This window comes from Oryzias melastigma, linkage group LG1, assembly GCF_002922805.2.
Source record: "Oryzias melastigma strain HK-1 linkage group LG1, ASM292280v2, whole genome shotgun sequence".
Lineage (NCBI taxonomy): Eukaryota > Metazoa > Chordata > Actinopteri > Beloniformes > Adrianichthyidae > Oryzias > Oryzias melastigma.
This window is the reverse complement of record NC_050512.1, coordinates 14,617-31,232: the sequence shown is the minus strand read 5'-3', so window position 1 is coordinate 31,232 and position 16,616 is coordinate 14,617. Positions and strand designations below refer to the sequence as shown.

General features: G+C 39.5%; 2 protein-coding genes across 4 annotated transcripts in view; one reads left to right on the top strand and one right to left on the bottom strand.

Annotated features, from left to right (window-relative positions):
* The first annotated feature begins 216 nt into the window (after window positions 1-216).
* Window positions 217-3,417, top strand: si:dkey-246e1.3. Of its 2 annotated transcripts, XM_036214077.1 has the most exons (3): window positions 236-1,155; window positions 1,248-1,344; window positions 2,579-3,417. In XM_036214077.1, the coding sequence occupies exons 1-3, from the start codon at window positions 1,077-1,079 to the stop codon at window positions 2,904-2,906; spliced, it is 504 nt and encodes a 167-aa protein (XP_036069970.1). In that variant the 5' UTR covers window positions 236-1,076; the 3' UTR covers window positions 2,907-3,417. The 2 variants fall into 2 exon arrangements, with proteins under 2 accessions (XP_036069943.1, XP_036069970.1); XM_036214050.1 differs by lacking the exon at window positions 1,248-1,344 and having other exon boundaries at window positions 217-1,155.
* A 1,918-nt stretch (window positions 3,418-5,335) lies between these two features.
* Window positions 5,336-16,616, bottom strand: part of xpnpep1 (X-prolyl aminopeptidase (aminopeptidase P) 1, soluble) — a 22,325-nt gene continuing 11,044 nt past the window's right edge. For both annotated transcript variants that reach the window (XM_024259849.2, XM_024259848.2), the window contains exons 9-20: window positions 15,566-15,776; window positions 13,438-13,527; window positions 13,285-13,335; window positions 12,501-12,559; window positions 12,030-12,107; window positions 11,874-11,945; window positions 11,693-11,753; window positions 11,502-11,571; window positions 9,227-9,400; window positions 7,974-8,050; window positions 6,897-6,995; window positions 5,336-5,592 (exon numbers count right to left, since the gene is read on the bottom strand). In XM_024259849.2, the coding sequence (XP_024115617.1) occupies window positions 5,473-5,592; window positions 6,897-6,995; window positions 7,974-8,050; window positions 9,227-9,400; window positions 11,502-11,571; window positions 11,693-11,753; window positions 11,874-11,945; window positions 12,030-12,107; window positions 12,501-12,559; window positions 13,285-13,335; window positions 13,438-13,527; window positions 15,566-15,776 (1,162 nt within the window). In that variant the 3' untranslated portion in view covers window positions 5,336-5,472. The remainder of the gene's footprint in view (window positions 5,593-6,896; window positions 6,996-7,973; window positions 8,051-9,226; window positions 9,401-11,501; window positions 11,572-11,692; window positions 11,754-11,873; window positions 11,946-12,029; window positions 12,108-12,500; window positions 12,560-13,284; window positions 13,336-13,437; window positions 13,528-15,565; window positions 15,777-16,616) is intronic.

Sequence of the window (16,616 nt, the reverse complement as noted above, 5' to 3'; positions counted from 1 at the left end):
GGCTAACCTAAGTTGTTTTATAGGCTAATTTAGAATTTAGCTCATATTTTAGCAGGCTATCAGCTTCAGTGTTTTCAGTTATCAATTTCAGCATCTTCAGCGGCCACAAAGCCCTTCATTTCTTTATCATCGTTTTGTATGGATGACGTCACCCTCACTCACTCCAGTTCTCACATACAGTCACTGATAACACAGCCATGACTCTGCACATAAAAAACAAGCTCCCCCGTTACCTATAAAGTCTTCCATAACTAGAATGTGATGTTTGGGTCTTTCAGAGTTCACTTAAGTGCCAACCTGATGTGATTAGACGCTCTACTAACTGCATAAACATGCCATGGTGCTGCTGAAGTGATGTGTAAGACAAAAGCGCTCTTTGTTGTCGTATGCTGCTCTAATGCTTGTTTGAAACCAATGACCCATCAATCTTTGCATTGCCAGTGGGTTCAACACCTAACACCAGCAGTGGTGGATTTTAAGACAACAGGAGTGAAAGGCCAGCAGACCTCACAGGATGGAAACCACCGACTTTTACAGTCTTCACTTTTTTTTTATTGGATAATTGAGGAAACATTTGATTATTACAGTCTGCATCTGCATTTGGTAATCAATGCAAATGATTGGAAAAGAATAACAAGCGCATGAAAATCAGAGTCTTGTGAGTACTCCATAAATAAATTGATCTAAGCTAAACCTTTATGCATGTAGGGGTTTCACACATTAAAGTGCACACTTACAGCACTGCAGATTTTGTGTTGGAGAGTCAGAAGCATGCAGACTTGCTGCTTTTGGGTCACCATTCAAACCCCATTACCACCAGTATAAAAGACCAAAGATCTCGTTCCCCTCTGTGCACCCCTAGAAATCTGCACAGCATAATGAGCAGTAAACAAGAGGAGCAGCAGACGAGCAAAAAGAGGGCTGACAAAAATGAGTGTCTCCCCAGCAACAGTCAAGCTGTTTGAGTCACATGACCAAGGTTTCCCCCAAAGCCAGGGAGACCAGACTTGTGAAGGAGTCTGTAGTTTTGGAAGCTAAGAGGAGCAGTGAGTGGAGCCCAGCCGGACGGAACCCCAATGTCGGCAGAAAACCTCCATCTGAACAGAACCGCCGAGAGAGAAACGCCAGACGGAAAAATGAACGCGTCTGCATTTGGTAACCAGCTAACTTTAGCGTCACAGCACTTCTTTATCATTGTTCAGTGTTGTTTGTGTTGTTGTTGTTCTCATGTGTTTTCTGCTGTCAAGAATTCAGAGTATTGAATATCATCATCATCACCGTGGCCTTGTGCATCCTCATGGTCACCGGTCTGTACTGCCTCAGCGTCTGCTACAGCCGGACCAGGTGAGGAGAGATGTCACTCAGACACCTGGAAAACTTCTCTGTGGAGAATTAACATGTTTAGCTTCTAAGTCCTCTTTAGCTGCTCCTACTCGGGGTCACCTCAGTAAATCATCCATTTAATGTTCCTCTCTGCTTATACCATCCACCCCCACGTCTTCCTTCACTACTAGGGCTGGGTCTCCATTTAAATTCCAGAAACAATTCAATTCACAAGAACCTGGATCGATCGATTCTGATTTTAATTCAATTCAATTTTGAGTTTAAACATTTACACACATTTGTTAACATTAATAATCTACTATATGATTTGAATCTATTTAAATTAATCTGATCCAGTTCACATCCTGTAAATGTATCAGTGAAATAATGAGATTGTTAATATCATCCAGTGTTACATGGATTCTCTAAAGGAGAAGTTCTAACTAAAATGTTCAGATCATTAACATTAGAAACATTGTTCTGCTTCTCCTGGAGGATGTTTTTAGGCTGTGTAAGAGTTTAGCTAATATTTACACACTAGCTGTTTTGGCTAATTTAGGCTTTTTTTTGTTTGTTTTGGGTTTTCAGTCCATTTAGAAGTTTTGGCTAATATTTCAGCTACATGCTAGGTGTTTTGTTAACCTTTTTGGTTTTTTTTTGGCTAATTTAGCATTTAGCTAATATTTTAGCTTGCTGGCAGTTTCAGTGTTTTCAGCTATCAATTTCAGCATCTTCAGCGGTCAAATTCAGCTTACAGCATTCACACTAGCATTATTGCAGGTAATGCTATATATCTAGTTCATAATTATGTCACAATACTTTTGTTTTTAAAGTTTTAAAAATGTAGTTTTACAGTGTTCAATAAATGTTTATCCTGTTTGTGTGTTTTGGATTTTGGCTCCTTGTGCGGTTGAGTTTGACTCTTCTGGTATAGAGGGTGAAGAGTGGGAGGACAGTTGGTCTTCATCTTACCTGTGGAGGTCTGGGAGAGTTTAGGAGTTTCTGACTGAGTCTGCTAAACATCTGAGTGAGAGTATGATGAGATACTGATGATGTTAGATGTTCTGGAGATCCGTGTGGTGAAGCAGATGGAAATGTTGGGCACGTTTAGAGGAGGAAAAGTGATGATGTTGGTAAAAGACGCTGAGGTTGTAGAAACCAGGACTAGAGTTTATGATTTTCTGTGGCGACCACTAAAGGGAGCAGATGAAAGCCAAAGAAGAGAAACGAGTGAACAGCTTTTCCTCCTTTATAGGCAGTCAAAGCGAGCACACATATACGAGAGCGCCGTTTCTGGTGGGGAGCCGGAGGAAGCTGTGACAGTCAAAGCGGTGAAGCGGTCCACCAGCTTCATCAATCCGCTGGCCTTCTTCAGAAGACCTGAAGCTGCTAAGGACAACTCCAGGATCTACTACATTTATGCCAACCCGCTGCCTGTGGGACTGAAGGAGGAGGAGGAAGAGACACACAGCAGAACCCCCGAGCAGACGCCGCTGACCCCATCCCTGTCCATGCAGGAATACGCCAGGCGCCCCAGCAGTGGTCTCGTCCTGGACCCCCCAATGTTTTACCTGCAGCTGTAGAGGCTCTGCCGTACACAGACTCTGAGAAAGAGTTTTATTCACAAGTCATATACAACTGCCAAGTCATGTTCAGATATGGACTGTGCTGCATTCAAAAAACACCTTTGTCTGATAATATATCAGAAGGGCTGCCAATTATGACGTATGATGACAGGAAATGACATTTTGATGAACTGAGTTAAAAGAAAAATACTTAGAATACCTTCAAGTAGATTGTTTTGATCACTGTTTGTGATGTTTTCAGCTCTTCTTAACAAAGGGAGCTTATACAGGTAGAGCCAGGATTTTGGTTTTTCTGTTTTTCTGTTACAACAAATAAAAAGCTCCTTTATTAGTCAGGAATTATGTAAATGCAATAAAATATAAAGGTAATATAAACTCTACTTTGTCTAATAACTTTATCCATCCATTCATCCATCATCCATTCATTTACCCATCATCCATCCATCCATCCATCCATCGACCTATCCATCCATCCATTCATCCATTCATTTACCCATCATCCATCCATCCATCCATCCATCGACCTATCCATCCATCCATCATCCATTCATTTACCCATCATCCATCCATCCATCCATCGACCTATCCATCCATCCATCATCCATTGATCCACCGACCTATCCATCCATCCATCCATCCATCATCCATTGATCCACCGACCTATCCGTCCATCCATTCATCCATCCATTTACCCATTCATCCATCCATCCATCCATCTTGAGAACCCGCTGAATCTTTCGGGTCATTCCCCGTTCAGGAAAATAAAAAAAGATTATCCCCCCAAACATAAAACTGGGCTAGAGGAAAATACTCTTTTCTTTAAGCTCATTTTTCATAAAAACTGGTCTATTTTTGTTTGTTGTCATTGACTGTATGTGAGAACTGGACTGAGTGAGTGCGACTTCTCTCATGGAAAATGGTTAACCTCCAGCTCCAACCAAATCAAGTCAATTCAGTCGCCGTTCTTTTTAATGATACTGAAGCCACCATGATGGAGCCAGACGTAGTCAGTTAGCAGTGATTTGAGTCGTCGTTTCTATGGCAACCACTCTTACCAATCAGGAGTGAGCTTGTTGAAGGCCACACCCCTAAACTAGAGTGCAGGGATACAAGAAATTTTGAATGTTAGACATGGAGGCCAGTAGGCTCCACCTACTTGTATTGAGGCATTTGATTGGTCAGTTTATAACTTGAAAAACTACAGAAAAAAGAGGATTATCAGTAAACATGTTTAGAAAATGTATCACAGCAAGAATGGTTATTTTGACAAACACCTGTTTATTTCTCTATAGAAGTCTTTAGGATTTTGGCTTCTTGAAACCAGCAGGTACTTCCTGTTTGGAACATTAGAGGGGAGGGGTCACTCAGTCCAGTTCTCGTATACAGTCATAGATTGTTGTCCAAACAATGACTGGCCCCATTGTCATTTCCCTTCTCTGTCTTCATGAGTTCTATTAGCACAACTTCAGAATTACTAACATGTAAAGGTTAGCAAGTGCACATGGAAACTTTGTGTTTTGTTTCTTTATGTAAAGAAATATCTATATTGATAAAGTAAATCAATAATTTAAACTATTCTTAGAACAAACAAATAAAAAAGATTCTATCATGTTCTTGTGTTTTTGTTCTCTTTCATGTTCTTTTAGAATATTGAGCTGTTTTGGTATGTAGTAGGAACAAAAGGTTATAACTTTAGAACTGCAGCACAAACTTCTATTCATCCGTATCTTTTTATCTTTTTTTGTAAGGTATTTTTTGTCAATTTTGTTCAGCTTTTAAAGAAATCATTACATTTGGCTTGTTTTAAATATAATAATTATTCAATCAGTTTTTACAGTTCTTGTTTTCTTTTCTAGTAGTCTTCAACAATCAGACATTATTTTGGTCATTCAATGTTTTAATCAGACTTTTGGGATTTTTATAGGTGATTTTAAACTAATTATCTTGTTAAAACTTTATGGCTGTATATGTATCTGTTTGGGTTACGTGGTATGTCTGGTCTTAAAGTTTTTTTTTTGGCTCATCTAGCATTAAATTGTAATTTGTAAAGCTTACGAATTATTTTATTCTTTAAATGTAATTACATTTTTTAAGGTTACTTATGCATCTTAAATGATGGTTTTTCATGTCTCATGCTTTTTTGTTTAGTGACAAACATTAAAGTTGTGTCGATAAATAAACTATCGGCTCTTTTTTACATGGAGCACAAAGTCACTTTTAATGAATTATTTAACACTTATTATTTGTGAAACATAGCATATTACTTCAGAAGTTGCATCAACTTTTATAAATTATATACAGGACATTAAACATTACAGATTAACAAAATGATTTTTTATGTTGCATTCTATTTCATTTCTATTTAAATTCAGTTACTTAGTTGAATAAGTAAGTAAGTCCATTGACCAAAAAAGAGTCGTAAAAAAGTGTTTGACTGAACAATCTTTAATAAAACCGCTGATGCAATGCGCTTTACAAAAAGAAGCTGAATGTGAGACACAGAGAAAGATACAAATGATTATCGCTGCAGCGCCATCAGCTGCTCCTCCCAGGAGGACGGAGCTCAAACGATGGGCTGAGTCTCTCGGATCAGCCACTCCAGCGCCTGCTTTCTGCCCTGCCTCTCCAGCTCCGCCCCCACCACCTCCCTGCACTTCCGGTGGTATTCGTTCACCCAATCCCGCTGCAGGGAAGAGAACCAGCAAACCATGAGAAGACTTCTTAAGGGAAACTCTCGTGACAGAGAGCAGAACTCGAGCTGTCACCAGAGACCTGTTTCAGTTTGAAAATGTGATTCAAGTCCCACTCCGACCACCTGTTGATCTGAAAGTGTTCCCAGTGGTCTGTGTGTTATGATTCTGCTGCTTCTAGCAAAAATCCAAGCACTTGTTTTGTTTTCTAAGACATAGTTTCTGCAGAGCAGCAGGAGTTAATTAGAAATGTCCCTCTGAGTTATGGACAGAATCATTGGTGTGGAGTAACCCCACCATCTGTTTACACCACGTGTGTCAAAGTCAAGGCCCGGGGGCCAGATCCGGCCCTCCGGGTAATTCTATCTGGCCCTCCAGATCATTTTATTTTATTGTTATTAATTAAAATATAAATATAAAATACTTCTCAAAATCAAACTTGTATAATTTTGTCAAAATATGTTTTTAATGAGAGTAAAATATTGAAAGTTTTTTAAGGTTTAAGTTGATTTATAAAGTTTTAAAATGGACTGCTAGCTTTTTGAACTAAGATTTTCAGGCTTTTTGGGAGTTTAGCTAATATTTCAGCTACATACTAACTGTTTTGGGTGACCTAAGTATTTATTTATTTTTAGTTTTTTAGGATTATTTTGCACTTAGCTAATATCTTTTCAGCTATCAGCTTCAGCATTTTCAGCTATCAGCTTCAGTGTTTTTAGCTATCAGCTTCAGCATGTTCAGCTATCAGCACTAGCATCTTTAGCGGCCAAATTCAGCTTACAGCATTCACACTAGCATTATCACAGGTAATGCTGTATATCTAGTTCATAATTATGTTAAAAAGTTACAGTTTTACATTTTTAAAAATGTAGTTTTAGAGTGACACCCCTGGTTAACACTCTGTCCGCTAGCTTACAGCCCCTCACACCCTGAATCTAACATTAGCGGTGCAACAAAAATGTTGATCAATATCGTTTCTATCCATCCGTCCAGTTCTGATCCAGATTCCAGCTCAGATGAGGAAGATAAAGACGTTCATGGATCTATCTATCTGACAGTGGATGATCAGAATGGTGCAGGGAGTTTGTGTAGCGTCCAGCACATTTTCTACATCACAATCTTTTTCAAACGCTATTTTTTCATCTCCTCCTGATTCACCTCGATTTGAATAAAGAAATACTCAGGAGTGTGATTTAAAGCCCAACGTTCTTAATCTTTGTCCTCCATCCTCAGAAGAACATGTTAAAAACAGCATATTTATCGAGTGGGTCTTCACAGATGTGATGATCCATCTTACCTCCCTCTGAGTGAGAAGCTCTGTGCTCATCATTTTGACTTGAATGGGGACCAAAGTGAGAGGCTCAAACGTCAGGCTTCCCCTGTTTCTGTAGTTGTACTGCAAACACGGCGAGCAGAAACACAGTTCACACATGAGACGCTTCATAATGAACCTCCTTGTTTGAGGTAATGTCCTGCAGAGCAGTGGACCGGTACCGGTCTGTGGGTCACTTGGTACCGGGCTGCATACAGAAAAATAAATACATGTCCTAACGTTTACTTTCTGATTTTGAAGAAGGTTTTATTTTGGAAAACTGACAGATTCTGTTCACAACATCCGTCTGGGTCACATGACTTAAAGCGGCTAACTGGATTTCTAAGCTAGTAGCTCAAAGCTAAATACAAAAACAATAAGACGTATTTGGAAAGTTTCCTCAGGGAGTAAAGAGTCAGTGAGGAAACAGATGAAGAGCCTCCGACTTCAGAGAGCAATAAAGCTGCTGATTCACACACGAAGATACAGTATTAACGTTGGAGACATGATGGATTTCTGTTTGTATTATACTTAGAAAATACCAGTTTTATTAAAGTAGCATCATTTTAGTTTGCTTTATTTATCTATCACACCATAAACCTCGGACATAGCTGAAGCTAGCGTCCCGTTGTTAGCTTCCTCCTTGATGTTAAGGGAAACCCTCATCACAAAGTCCAAACGTTTTACACAGAATGAAGATTCAATCAAATAAAGCTGCTGATTTATGGAAACTAGTAAAAGGGACATGTGAGAATGTCCCTACAGAAAGGCTGAATTAGGTTCAGAAACTTTAGCACAGAAAATGTTCCTTTGTGTCAAAAAAAGGATTTATGTAAAGACAAAATTGGATCAATCTGTTTACCCTGAAAGATAATCATTCTGGATCGAGGGCTAAAATGGTGTTCTATGGGAAACTATCATGTAATGTTTCCTTTGTAGAACGTTTTCAAACTAGAAAAGATTTCTACAAATCAACAACTTTGATTCATTGAATCTTCATAACCTGCATTTAAAATAATGATAATAATAATAAATGAAAGCGGCCTGTGGCTGTAGACCTACTTTGGGCTTGGCTGGTACAACAAGGACCACATTTTCAACCCGAATCCCAAACGATCCCTCCTCATAGTATCCGGGTTCTGGCAAAAACACAGAGAAACATGAAGATTTCAAGTGAAATTTTAAGTTTTTATAAAACCAACTGGCTCCTGTGTAAAAAGATCTGAGGCTGGAAAAACAACAGAAGTGTAAAAAGATTTCCTGCAGTAGAAATGTTTTCCACACGAGCAAAAATATCTTTAAAATAAGTTCTAAGGCCTCAAGTTTGTACACACAATCTACAAAAACACACTCAGGCTACAACCTCTGACATGAATATTTAACTGATGAACCAATCAGCACCCAGGGAGACACCAGTCAGCCAATCAGGTTGCACCAGTACATTTTAAATGGATCTTTCCTTCTTATCTTGGAGTTATTTTCAGGAACTTAAACCCAGGATTCACTTTCTACTGTCATCCCCATCATCATTAGAAACATGTCATGACCTGGACTGACAGTAAAGGAGGTTCTGCATAGACAGATGATGGATGTGAATCACTGAACACTACAGAGGAACTGAGCCCCACGCTATTCAAATATGAAGCTTTTATTTGACATTATCTATGTCTGCAAAATCCCCAACTGTAAACAGAAAGATTCAGTGAACTAAGTGTGAACTATTTGTGTTTGTTGAGGTAGATCAGTTCCGGGTCTGGGCTGTTTCAAGAAGCAGGTTTTGTTGAAGCTACAGAGGAGCAGGATAACTCGATACAGTGGAGCTCGCTATGGAGCTCGCTAGCATGCCATGCCATCCACCGGGAGGCTGGCTAGTGTAGTGAGCCTACCCAGTGACCACTTAAGTCAATGTGGGCAAACAGAGATGGGGCCACGACAGAAACACATTTACTGCCCACTTTTAAACCATGGGCACACTTGGCCTTGGCTGGCTGGGATGTTTTTCTTAAACTCCTGTAGTGTTTCTTTACAGCCAACAGCATATCAAAACTCCCGTCTAGGTTTCCTTTTTCTTTTCTTTTTTTTAAACTAATGTTACATCTTCCTCTCCCTTCCCTTTGTTTGGGTCGGGTCAGGTCTGGTTGGGATTGTGACAATGACCAATTTAAATGCAACAACCCCTTTCTAAATGAGACTCAAGACTTCAACTCTAAAACCAGTGACGTCTTCATGGGTGGTGGTACATTGTCAGAAGACTGTCTGACTTGTGTCTTTGCTCATTTGACCGGGATGAGGGAATGATGACGGTTCAGCCGTACCATCACTGACAATCATGCCGGCCTCCAGAGGTTCATCGGCGAAGGTTTTGTAGCTGATGCCGCAGGGACCCTCGTGCACGTTGAGAAAGCAGCCCACGCCATGACCTGTACCATGAAGATAGTCCAGTCCAGACTCCCACAGAGCAGCACGGGCGAATGAGTCCAGGAGGTGGCCTGGAGGAGGAATGAAATCCAATCAATGTGATCAGAGCAGGTGCTTGGTTTAAAGCCTTAGTCACGTGCACCTGTACTGGGGTTGTTCACGTGCATTGTTCACGTTTGGCGTTGTACATTTTGTTATGATTTGCACATCTTGTATTCTGCTACTTAAAGGTTGTAGGACTTCATTCATTAAAAAACTAAATAATATATTCCTCTGTGAGCACAAACGTGTCAAACTTCTGTTTCAAACCTTCAAAATAAAGGTAGTTATGAACAAAGTGACCCACTTTTGGTTGAAAGATATTTAAAATCTCGTGTAAAGGCAGTGTTACGAAGCTTCATCGTTTCATTTGGTTCAAACAAGAATCCCACCTGGATGCAAGTGCAGTACAGTGTTCCCTCGCTCATCGAGTGTGTGTAAGAAAAACTTTGGTAAAAATCTAACTTTTTACCAAAGTTTTGCCCCGAGGATTCATAGATCACACAGGCCTGTTCAGTGTCATGTCAGAATATAAACTTCACAGTTTGTTCTTTTATTCTTCAGTTTCAGGAGATTCTCAGCCATAAATTCACAAATTTGACTAAATAAAATGAAATCAATGCTCAAAACAAAACAAAGAAAAACTGTTGACTATGGTTGAGGGTAAAAGAGCCTGTTTGGTGTTTGAGCCTCGGTATCAGTCACCATTTTAGATAAACGTGGTGATTTATTTGGATAGAATCCGGACCAATCGGCAGGCTGGCACCAACATTACAGGAAGAAGAAACTTATGAACGCAAGATCAAAGATAGGGTGAAAATGAGATGAGGCACAACACATCTGAAAATGTTTTTGATGCAATCGTAAAAATATTTTTTAAGCAAAAAAATATTAAATATTTTTGTTCGCTAATTATGAATTTTTATTCTTAACACTTCAATTTTGTTTGAAACTTATAACATTTAGATCTCAACATTGTGTCTTTTGCTCGCTATATGATGGCAGAAAAATCCCTCCACAGAGATGAAAGTGCTTTTATAGGGTTCATATACTTTTCCTCTCCGATGTATTTTCTAGGGGCTGCATGGTGGAGCAGTGGTTAGCGCTCTTGCCTCACAGCGAGAAGGCCCCGGTTCGAATCCCGGCTGGGACCTTTCTGTGTGGAGTTTGCATGTTCTCCCCGTGCATGCGTGGGTTTTCACCGGGGACTCCGGCTTCCTCCCACTGTCCAAAAACATGCTTCATAGGTTCATTGGTGACTCTAAATTGCCCCTAGGTGTGAATGTGAGAGTGGATGTGTGTGATTGAGGTCCTGTGACAGACTGGCGACCTGTCCAGGGTGAACCCCGCCTTCGCCCATCAGTAGCTGGGATAGGCTCCGGCACCCCCGCGACCCCAAAGGGGAGGAAGTGGTCAGGAAAATGAATGAATGTATTTTCTAGATTTTGTTACATTCTTAAACACCTGAACATTTCTGAATTGCTTTTCTGCCAACAAGATTAAATTGAGGCGATGAAATGAGATGTTCTGTCCTGCAGCCGTGATAGACTGAAGGACCAGACTTGTTTTCACAATTCTTCTTCCTTTCTGTACCTTTGAGCAAAAATTTCACCCCCACAGAAGACTGCCATCTAGAATACCCCCTCCAAATAATAATAATAATAATCACCTTTAGTACTTTTGACAGATGAAAGCTCCACCCATATCGTCCCCTGACTCCCCCATGATCATTAGCAGATTCAGGGAAACAATCTTAGAATTACTAGTTGTAGATTTATGTTGTCTGTCACTCGCACATGTTCTACTGGAATATTGTAAAAATGTCATCCATGAATCGTTGGCTCAAGCCGAGTGAAACGATATGGCATGCGATATGAACATATTAGGAATGTGAGTTTACCAAAAACCTGTTGCCGAGAAGATCCAAACGTTTAGTTTTGCAGACAACCAAAACATAAAATGGTTGCTATGGAGATAAAACCAACATGGAGGGGTGCACCTGCTGGTCATACAATGCCAGTCACGGCTTTGATTGTTGCTATATTTCTATAATTTCAGCTTTTTCAGGACTGAGGTTCAGACTACACCATAAACATGACTGTATTAATGCTGGTAATAAATGCGCTCCATCACCTTTAGTTCCATTGGGAAAGATGGCAGCACTGACAGCTATGTGTCCCTTCAGCACATACGTGAAACATTCCTGTTGGGAGATGAAACAAGATAAATAATAGAATCCTCAAGTTAGTGATGAATGAAGTCTGATGATTCTTGTGTTCCTCGTCAAACAAATCATTTGTTAATATGGATTCAATAAACGAGACCTTTTCATAAGCAGAAGGAGTCCCGAAGTGCATGGTACGCGTCACATCTGTTGTTCCGTCTCTGCAGACAGATTTGGTTTGATGCATAAAAATCACAGAACATTGTCATGAGTAACTGATATGACAACCGAGAGGTGACGGGAGTTAGACCAGCACAGCTGAGTCAGAGGGAGACACTTGCATGTACTGAGCTCCAGAGTCGATCAGGTAAACCTCATTCACCGTCAGGGTTCTGTTGGTCTCAGGAAGAGGTCTGAAACGTTTCAAGATTTAAAATGAATCATGCAACATGACTTATTCCTACTCAGAAAACGTAATTTTATTAAACTGATCTGACCCGTAGTGTATGATGGCTGCATTTGGGCCCACGCCAGAGATTGTGGGGAAACTGAGACCGACAAAGTCTTTCTGCTGACTGAAAAAAGGGTTGAAGAAGAACAAAGCTCTCAATCGCGTCATGTTTCCATTTACCAATCTAAAACATGGAGATTATGTGGCTACAAAGGAATCCATTTAACGAAATGTTTTAAAAAACAAAAAAACTTTGGATGCTAAAACCAGAGTTATTAGCTAAAAATAAGTCACAAATGGATCAAAGACTGGAATAAAAAAATGAATTTCTACTAAAAAACTTTCATGTGACAAATGAGCTAACAGAACTCATTAAACTCCAGCAGATGGCGCTGTCCAGTCAAAGCAGAAACCGGAAAAGCCTCAAACCTCATCATGTCTAACCTACTGTTAACTAGTTCAACCTGTTAATGAGACAAGGAAAACTGATTAAAAACACAAAGAAAACAAAACTCACCTGCGTAACTCTTCAGCCTTATCAGCAGCAGAGATTTCGGTCACTGTGCCTTTAGGTATCTGCAGAGGATACACAATAACAAGGAGAAATAAAACTTTAAAAACTTTTATTAAGATGTAAAAATTTGAAATAAAAATGTGGTAATGCATTTTTAAAGAATCATTTAAGTGTTTATGAGCCTTTATAGAACATTTATGATCTTCAAAAGCCTTTAAGGTTCATGGTTGTGTTGTACAGTTCATTCTTCATTCTACGTTGTTGTTCGTTAAGGCAAGAAATAGTCCACACCTAAAAACGCTGTTTAAAAAAGCTATCTTTTGAGACACAGCAAGGGACTCGGGCAGGCCAAAGTCTCCCTGCTCCGCTCCATTCCCATAATCCCCTTGGAGAAAAATAGATCCATGAACGTCTTTGTTTTCCTCGTCTGAGCTGGAATCTGGATCAAAACTGGATAGAAATTATATCGATCATCATTTGTTGCACTGGTAACGTTAGCTTGGGCTTGTGAGCTAGCGAGAGAGAGTGTAAACAAAGGGATGATGGGATATCAGCGGAGGCTTACTCTCTCCCACAACTCAGAGGCGAAGTTCTAATGAATCTCCTGCTGCTCTACAGAAACTATGTCCTAGAAAATGACTTTTTTTTTTTTTTTGTTTACTTTGGATAAAAACGTCATAATCATGATTAAAAGACCAGTGGGAACACTTTTACAACAGATCAGTAGATGATCAGAGTGGGACTTTAAGACCAGTTTCTGTTAAAAAAAGTAGTTAAAAAAGCATACCTCCTTTTCCAACCAAGCAAAGAGTTCACAAAGAGCGACTGCATCCTTGATCTGTTGAAAAGACAAGAGGGGTCACTCATTCATCCAAGAACCCTTCCTCCCACATAAAGAAAATCCAAGCTCAGCCCTCAAACCCAGCAGTGACAAACGTACATGGGCCAGCTTCATGCCTTGGATCTCCGTTGGGTTTTTCACCGCCTTGGCCAGGCAGAGTGGAGTGTAAGGAATTGGAGTTCTGTGGGGCTGAGAAAGAAGATGGTCATAGAATATGTTATGATGATCAAACGGAAACATTAAAGACATTTGGTACTGAACGTCCACATTCTGTTATCTCACTGAAAGTACTGGTACGCAGCACTTGTGGCAGCGGACCGATCAGCCTGAGGATTTACCGCTGAGGATGAGGGATAACAAAGTAACAGTGTACTTGAACGTAACCGAACTTTATTAATCTTAATAGTAACACCAGTGGAACATCAGACTCTGGTAACTTCCTCTACCAATAAATGTTATGAATATCATGCAAACAGGACCACCTGCTGTGATAAATCCATACTTTAAGTAGGTAGTCTGCTTTTTATGAAAGTCTTTTCTGTCTGTTCTGTTGTCCCTGCACATATCTCTCACTCATTTGCAAAGCAACATTCCACATACGTCAGATGGTTTCCTTTTAGTGCTCAAGTGACTGAAATGTACCCGAGAGAATCCTGTCATCTTCAAAACCAAAAGACTTTCAGAATCAGAGATCGTTCAAACTGAGTCATTTTGTCCCCTTGACTAAACTTTGGGTGACCTTTAACCTCTGAAATGATGCTTTAATCACCAAACATGGTAAGTGATGGTGAGGCTGCAGAGTGAGAGGCAGGTTATGTAGCCATTACCATGACAACACGTCAAACTGAGGATCAAATAATATGATTATTGTGTATAAAGATTGAATGCTAAATATAAGAAGACTAAAGGACTAATATTTGATGTAAACTTTAGTTGTTTTGTAAGTGACCGTGGTATGTTGTCCTTTCATTTCTGATAATGGGCACCTCGTAGGGCGTTCATTCCTTACTTGTCCTCGGTTTGGCTTCTCTAAACTTTGACAAGATCAGTGTCAATGACCAGGATGTCACAGTTCTCAAACAACACTCATAAATGATGAAACTTGAGGAAAATTGAACCTTTTCAGGTTTTTGTTTTTGTAGTTCTGAGTTTAATGCAACCTCTTCCTTAGTAATGTGAAGTTAAATGCACTTTTTTTAAAGTTAAAGCCTAGGTGAACATTTTACTGTGGAGAGAAAATAGACTCACTCTAAATTGTGTGTGTGTGTAATTCTTGATTTGTACCTAAATTAGGATCTGTGCGTGCTTATTCCTTGTCTGTGCACACTTTGGATTTGTGCGTGTATTCTTGATTTGTTACTCATAATAGGTTTTGTGCAAAACTAAAAAAAAATATATAAAATTAAAAAATATACTAAATACAATTTACACATGCACAAATTAAAATTACAACAGCTTGAAACTAATTACACACAAACATCTTTAAAAAATACGCACAAATCACCTCTTACGCTCGCACAACACATCAGTTGCGCACAAATCTATCACGACAGTCTTTCCACATCTCACAAAATCGTCCGTAAGTGATGTTTTTACATACTGCTAGAATGCTCATTCATCAGTTTTTCTTATCGCCTTTTTAAACTTCGATTGTGAATAATATCCAGTAAAACTTGACATTTTCTGACTTTCTTAAAAAGGTATTCCTGTTAATTAATATAAAAAAGCATAAATAACCATTTTTTAAAAACGTATCCCTTTAAAAATAAGAATATTTCCAGAAAAGAGGTTAATAAGAGGTGATTCGTGTGTATTTTTTAAAGATTTGCATGTGTAGTTAGTTTAAAGCTGTTGTAATTTCAATTTGTGAATGTGTAAATGGGACTTTTTTTTTTTGTCTTTTTTTTTACTTATTCACAAAACGTATTATTTGAGTTACAAATCAAGAATACGCACAGACAGAACCAAAGTTCTGCACGACTCAAGAATACGCACGCACAAATCAGAGTGAGTCTATTTTCTCTCCATACTTTACAGATTCACACAGCAAATTAAAAGATTGTTTCTTAGACATAAATTTAAAAGTTGTATTAAAGATATTCATGTCAGATTGTGGATGTGAAGGATGTTTACCTAGAAGGTATGAGGATGTAAATAAGCATCACTTGGAGAGGACAATGGAATGATTCAGAGAAGTATGTTGAGAACCTAATCTGTGTCGTCTCACCTTAGCGATGACCTGTGTGAGGCAACAGCTGGCCTTGTCACAGATCCACACTTTGTCCTTGGGGCCAAGAGCAGCACAGATGGCCTGCAGCTCGGTGTAGACGGATTCATACGGGAAGGTCTGGATGCTCATGTCGGCCTTGCTGGGCGAGTCCAGCTGCAGGTGGTCTCGCAGTGCCGGGTCTGAAAGTCGCTTCAAGTCCACAAACAGCCTAAAAAGAGGGTGGGGCCGAGTCTTAGAAAGACTATAAAAAACTTCAGTGTTTCAGGTTTTTTACAGACTGGGCCAAAAAAAGAAAACAGGAAGTAAAATACCATGAACTGTAAATGCATAACAAGTCTGAGGAATTCCATTGATGAGCTTATCTATGCAAACAACTAAAATCTTAGTTTCACTTTGTCCTTAAATTATTCTCATGCAGCCTGAAAGCTTTAATCATTCACCTTCATCTACACCTTTACGGAAGAAAACGTCACTAAAATCCAGTGAGACAAACTCCAACCGTCTCATTAGTAAATCCAGTAAATTCCATGTTAAAGGTTGGGAGTTTGCTTTGTTAAAAGATTGAATTGTGAGTGACTTTATGAATAATATGGAAATTGGCTCATATTTAAAATCAAAAGCATCTTTTTAAGTTATGTGTAACAACCACTGACTGTATGAGAGAACTGGACAGAGTGTAAGGTCGCTCATAGAAAATGGTTTACTTTCAGCTCCAACCAAATCAAGTCACTTTTGTCACCTTTGTTTTCACGATACAGACACCAATACTGGAACCAGACGCTGTCAGAAAGCAGTGATTGGTCCAAGTTGTCTGAGTCAGCGTTTCTATGCCAACCACCATCACCAATCAGGAGTGAGCTTGTTGAAAGGCCACAGCTATGGTGTTAAATTTTCACCAAAGGAGGAACCTCTCCTGCACGCATATGGAGGCAACTGATGAAAATTCATGTTGGAAACACGTAAAATGGACAGTCTAGATGCACGTTGCTGCATTGTTTTGCTAGCTCGTAGCTAGCTACATTAAGAGCCTAAATCTTATTGTCTGTCG

Bases quoted from the DNA above. Each gene is read 5' to 3' on its own strand.
- si:dkey-246e1.3 (XM_036214050.1), top strand. From the start codon at position 971: ATGACCAAGGTTTCCCCCAAAGCCAGGGAGACCAGACTTGTGAAGGAG. The intron at 1,156-2,578 runs GTAACCAGCTAA...CCTCCTTTATAG, and splicing joins AATGAACGCGTCTGCATTTG to GCAGTCAAAGCGAGCACACA.